This window comes from Morone saxatilis, unplaced genomic scaffold, assembly GCF_004916995.1.
Source record: "Morone saxatilis isolate NCDOM2014 unplaced genomic scaffold, NCSU_SB_2.0 Contig16, whole genome shotgun sequence".
Classification (NCBI taxonomy): Eukaryota; Metazoa; Chordata; class Actinopteri; family Moronidae; genus Morone; species Morone saxatilis.
In genome coordinates, this window is record NW_023339718.1 from 24,300,438 (window position 1) to 24,306,259 (window position 5,822).

General features: G+C 41.5%; 1 protein-coding gene across 1 annotated transcript in view; it reads right to left on the reverse strand.

Moving 5' to 3' along the window:
* tacr1a (tachykinin receptor 1a) overlaps positions 1–5,822 on the reverse strand; it is a 48,707-nt gene that overhangs the window by 26,688 nt on the left and 16,197 nt on the right. The window contains exon 2 of the mRNA XM_035658814.1: positions 5,055–5,249. Coding sequence (XP_035514707.1) covers positions 5,055–5,249 — 195 coding nt within the window. The remainder of the gene's footprint in view (positions 1–5,054; positions 5,250–5,822) is intronic.

A 5,822-nucleotide genomic window follows, 5' to 3' on the forward strand; every position in this document is an offset into this window, starting at 1 on the left:
CTTTATAACAGTGTCTTTTTATGTATATTAATGCTTTATATTCTTATTATATGTTTTAGCACAATATTTGAATCTGAATTAAAGTGTAGTAAAAGTGGCATGAAATATAAATACTCAAGTAAAGTACAAGTACCTAAAATGTGTACAGAGCTTGAGTAAATGTAACAGTGTTTATTGGCAACTAAATCTCCCATAATCCAGCTGTGGGTCCCGGCCCAGACAAAAATAATGCACTGGTCTTATACTTCAGGAAACCACAAGTTCTACTATACATACAATTTTCTCAAAGTTTCAAAACCAACTGCAGCTGAAGTATTACCTTGTAAGTGCAGAGGGACTCCCTGACAGAGCCCATCTCCCTGGGCCCCAGCAGACCCTTAGCGCCCACTGATGGATGATGCTTTAGGGAATAGAAGCTGTACTATGTCACCTTGCTGTCATACAGCCTGAATCAATAAAACCTCACTCAACAGAGGCCACAGACTCACTGACAAATTATACACAGTAACTTCTTTTGTATTAATTTCTGGGGCTGCTGCCTCTTCTCTCCCCCAACGGATAAGCATGCTTCTATATTTCTTAGCTGTTGGTGTGTGTGTGATTATGCAATTGTGAATATGAATTCAAATGCAAACACGGCAAGCAAATATTTAATGCATGGCAACAAATAGGAGTGGCCAAGCTCCCTCTCAGCTCAGTGTCATATCATAAAATTTACTGTATTACCTTTTATTCTACACAGTATATGAATGTTAAAGTGCAGGTTGTGCGAAGGAAATGTTTATGTTGCATGTTTATGCATAATTAAATTGCATCCGCTTGCTTATTTAAACATGTGGGTGTTTGTATCAGTATTCATAATTAATGAATCTGTGTGTTGGGAGGAAGGGCAGCTGTTCTTTTGACTTTGCCTGCCAGCAGAGGCAAAAGAATACTGGAGGTAACAGGACACCTCGCTCCACGCTGCCTTACTGGCACTAATCGCAGGCTCATGGCATGCGAAGCCCAATTTAGTGGGGAGAGATCACAGAGGACAAGGTGTGCTCAGTCTGTGATTCCTCTGTGCCTACTTTAGTGTGTGTCAATAACTGTATATGTGTATCCACTAAATGTGTCTGTGTCTTTCTTTGGAGTAATATCACTCTATTTTGCGAGGTATTCTTGTTTTTCTTTTCTTATGAGAAGCAGAATATTCTCTCATGGATAAAAAGAAGAAGATTGTCCAAAATGAGTTTATTCTGTTTATCCTTACTGCTTTCATGGGGTAATTCGGTGTGGGTTTACTGTTAAAATTAGCACTTGGAACAAGGTTTATTTTAGAGTAAAGGTTAAAGGCTAGGGCAGACAGCAAAGGTTAGGGGGTTATAGTCAGTTAATACAAAACCTCATTGAGCAAGCTGCCACACATAATGGCCGTGACTCAACAAGGGAGTATCCTGCTGTTAAAGCTTCAGTGCTCCTTCAGAGACTGTGTTTGAGCTCAGTGGATATCGAAAAAACATGTTCGCCAGGTCATTTGCAGTTATTCACCTGCATGTTTCTCAAATCATTCCTGGATCTTGCACTATGACAGGAAGTGATAAAAGCACCAAACCCCCTTGGGGTGACATTACGGCCATGAATGGAAGAACTTGGTCTCGTCTCATGTAAAGGACGTCTTTGGGATCAAGGTGTTGTTCTAGGTAGTAACAGACCTTGTGGGGCACCACCCAAACCATTTACACCTCCTCCACTGTGCAGCTGTAACCATGCACAATGGACCCAGGGTCTTATGGTATAAATCACACCCTGAGTCTACCACTGTGAAACTGAAGTTGCTAGCAAGATTCACCATATTAGACAACCATTCACCACTCAAGTGTTATACTTATCATATTTGGTATATTATTATGTGTGCAATAACATTCGAACATTAGTTTAATGTTGTCATGGTGAGCAACATTTAAAAATCGTAAAATCTTCATCTGACCTTTAAAGGTCCAGTGTGTAACATTGAGGAGGATCTATTGGCATAAATGGAATATAATATTCATAGGTATGTTTTACTTTTACTTTTTGATCTACATATGATCTACATATGATCTACATATGGCGGGACAAACCGGACACTTTTGTTGTTGACTTTTTCGTGCTTGGAAAGGGAGGGTGAAACGAGTGAGTCGCAACTGCACCACTAGATGCCACTAATTCCTACACACCTTTAGTGGCATCTAGTGGTGCAGTTGCGACACATTCGTGTCACCCTCTTTAGCGGTAAAGTTGTAAAGATTAACCATTTAAATACAGCTCAGTCTTCCAAGTGTGTAAGAGAAACTACCCTGGCCACAAAACTTGAGTGTACTAATAGGCTACTGTAGAAATATGGCAATTCAACATGGCAGACTCTGCCAGAAGAGGATCTGAAGAGGTAGTGAAAACAGTAATTCTTGTTTTCAGACGATGTCATTATTGAAAACATATGTGACTATTTTATTCCATTTCTGCCAATAGATCCTCCTAAATGTCACACACTGGACCTTTAACCAGTAACTATAGCACAAATTAATGTAGTGGCGTAAAGGTATAACATATCATAAAATGAAAATACTTGTACTGCAGTACTTCAGTAAATCCACTTAGTTACTATACTTGAAAAGTGCATTGCGTGGTCTGCAAATAGCAGGTGTACTTCACAAATGGACTGTGGTTTGAAATTGAGAACTGGCAATTACTTGTCAGAGCCTCTCGTTGTCTCACACGTTTTGTCTAAGAAGAACTGCCTCCTCCCATAGCAACTTTTTGCAAGTCATTTTGTCTCCAAAAAGCCCAGCAACTCTTTAGCTCTGTCTTAGTCTTAGTAATCACTTTATATGCAAAGCAAGTGTGGAGATTAAGTTGCAGGCTCCAGTATAGTGACACGTAAAAATACTCTGCCTACTGTTAGACAGGAGTGTCTTTTTGTGTAGGTGTGATTATGTTATGGCGGTATGGTTCCGGTATCCATGTAAGCATTCACAAACAGTGTCACCTATTAATATCCTCCTATGAGACCTTACTTGCTAATTCCCACTGACTGCGAAGGCAGCAGACAGGCCATCAGACAGGGTGTAGACTGTGACAGCGGCAGCGGGACAACGCCCGGAAAGACAGGCATGTGGGACCCGACCCGGGGTCAGCCTTAATCAGATGTGTCATTTACAGCTTCAGCAGCTGAGCTGAATGACTACTGCGTTCTCACTCAGCTCCTATGTGTCACTGATTACACTTTCATTAAAAAAGTAATAAGTGCAGCAGGCATCCCATCATGAACAATGAAATTGCTGTGGCGCTGTTCATAACAAACTATATTTCCATGGAGAAATGTGACAGAGGCAGTAGAAGGGGAAGGCAATAGCAGGCTGGCAGCAGAGCAGGGTAAACACTGTTGCTGATGAGCTGAGAGGTTGCCATCAGCAGAGCTGTGATCAGAGCTGTGTTGCTGTGTGTCTGAGTGCCTGCATATGTGCGTCATTGCGTGGGTGTTTTTCTGTGTTCACTGAATTAGTATCGTGTGCGCATTTCTGGAAGTGTACCTGTGTTTGTGCCTTCATATGTGTTGGCCAGTGGGATTACAAAAAGACAAATGTAAGAAATTGGAGGTTACTGGAGTGGTGCAAAGTGTGAATAAATTGCTTCCAGGCATGCAGCGTTTATCCAGTTTTAATAAAGCAGCTTCAGAAGTTTGTCTAGCACAGCAACGTTTCAGTGTGTGCAAAGGGAAGATTAACAACCAGCATTTTGTGCAACAATACACGCCTTCTCTTTGATGGTAGATCATGAGGCGAGGGGAGATGAAACCGGTGTGCTTCAGCAGCAATGACAGCTTTTGCCTTTTCCTCTGCACAAGCAATGCATAAATACAGTGTTAAAATTATTCACGTTGATGTTTAGTCACTGGTGTGAAATGAAAAGGGCTTTGGTTCTATTTTAGAAGCTCAAAGAAAGATGATATCTGGAAAGGTGACTAGTGACTGACCCTGAGCTGCCTGACCAGGGCCACTTTGTGCCTTTACATCACTCAGAGCTTGTTTTAACCTTCTCTAACCTGCTGCATCACAGTAATTCAGTGAAGTCCTCTACAGCACTCCTCTGAATGTAGTTTAGAAATATGCATTGCGCGCAGCCCTCTGGCTGAACTCTCTAAATCACAATTCAAAAGAATAACTTTAAAATGTGTGATGTATTTGGATACTTAAAGGGATAGTCATTTATAAAATCATTTGTATGGCTTTTAGCACACGTCCCCAATCTATTGTGGTTTGATAAATAACTAAGGTAGGCCAGGTGGACCTACAGGCCTCTGTCCACATTAGGCTTTTAATATCAATCAGATTCTGTTACATGGGAGAAGAGATTTGCCTGAGTGCTGTCAGGCTCGCTTTTTTTTTTTAATGCAGCTTGCTAAAAATGAGAGTAAAGGCCACGGATACATGTTAGTGTGCTAACATGAGTGTGAAAAGCTGAACTAAGTGGGAATCATGGTTCTCATCTTCGACCAGAAAAGCTTACTTATAGAGTACCGAACAGAGAAGGAATCACATGGAACTGAATGGGCCATGGTTTATCCACATCGAGATTTCTGATAAAAAGCTGAAAACTAAAATTGTTAGAAACAATGAAAAGTGTGTCTGAACCTGCACAACATGTTGTTTGTTCCTACTTATGATTGATTTTTTTTCTGCTCTGTGAAGCACTTAGTAAACAGTTTTTGAAAAGCATACAGGTAGTCTTCATCTTAGTAGTTGACTCTTAGTAGAATTACAAATGTAAAATTAAAGGTTGAATACGGCTTTAATCAAATTTAATTTCTTCTGTCTAACTCGATTCCTTTGCCTTTCAGTAGAGAAAGAACACAAATCCCTTATGATGTGCCTTCAATTTATTCACCACAAAGCACAAAAAGCTTCCGTGCTTTTTCGCCCCACACTCTCATTAACACTGAATACAAACAGCATCCTCCCACATTTGCCGTCAATTCAAAAGTAATTAACGGCACTTGTTGACTGCTTGAATAGCTGTTCCACAGAGAGACTCACATCTTCTTGTAGTCGCACACAGTGTATTCGGGCCAGTCGATGAAGCACACCACCCGGCCGGGGAGCTGGTCTGTGGTGGAGTAGTAGTACTGGGGGAAGGCCAGGAGCAGAGCCAGCACCCAGATCACTCCCACCACCACCTTGGTCTCCGTAGACGACATGCGCTGCTGCAGAGGGTGGATGATGGCCATGTACCTGCAGAGGTGAAGGGGAGAAGATACAGTGAGGCTGAGCAACACTTGAGCTTTGACCCCACAACCAACACCTTCCCCACCCTCTGAATGCGGTTTGTATGATCACATATTTTTTGTATGAATTATGTTTGCTGTTTAGCGTGGAAAGCAATGAACTGAACTGAAGCTAATGAACATTTTCAAAACTATGTATCTGCTTCCATATAAGATCTACATGTAAGTTTGACCTTTTGGGAAACACACTCATTCATGTTCTTGCTGAGGGCTGGATGAGACGATTGATACCACGCTCATATCTGTTTGGTACCCTGGGAATGAGATTTAATCATCTATCTTTAAGCCTCCAACCCAAAGCGTCTTTATATCTTTCTCAGCCCTGATTGGTTGTTTTTGTTCAGGCCCGGTGGATTCTGGCATTAGGAGCTCTAGGAGGAGCCAGAGGAGCCTGATTTTTTCACAGTTTATCTTAGGTTGTCTCTGCAATGCTGTCAGACCACAGTGAAAATTTCAGCAAGAGTTTCCTACTGAAACAGGAAAGTTTGACATTGACTATACTAGTGCAGTGCCCGTAGGA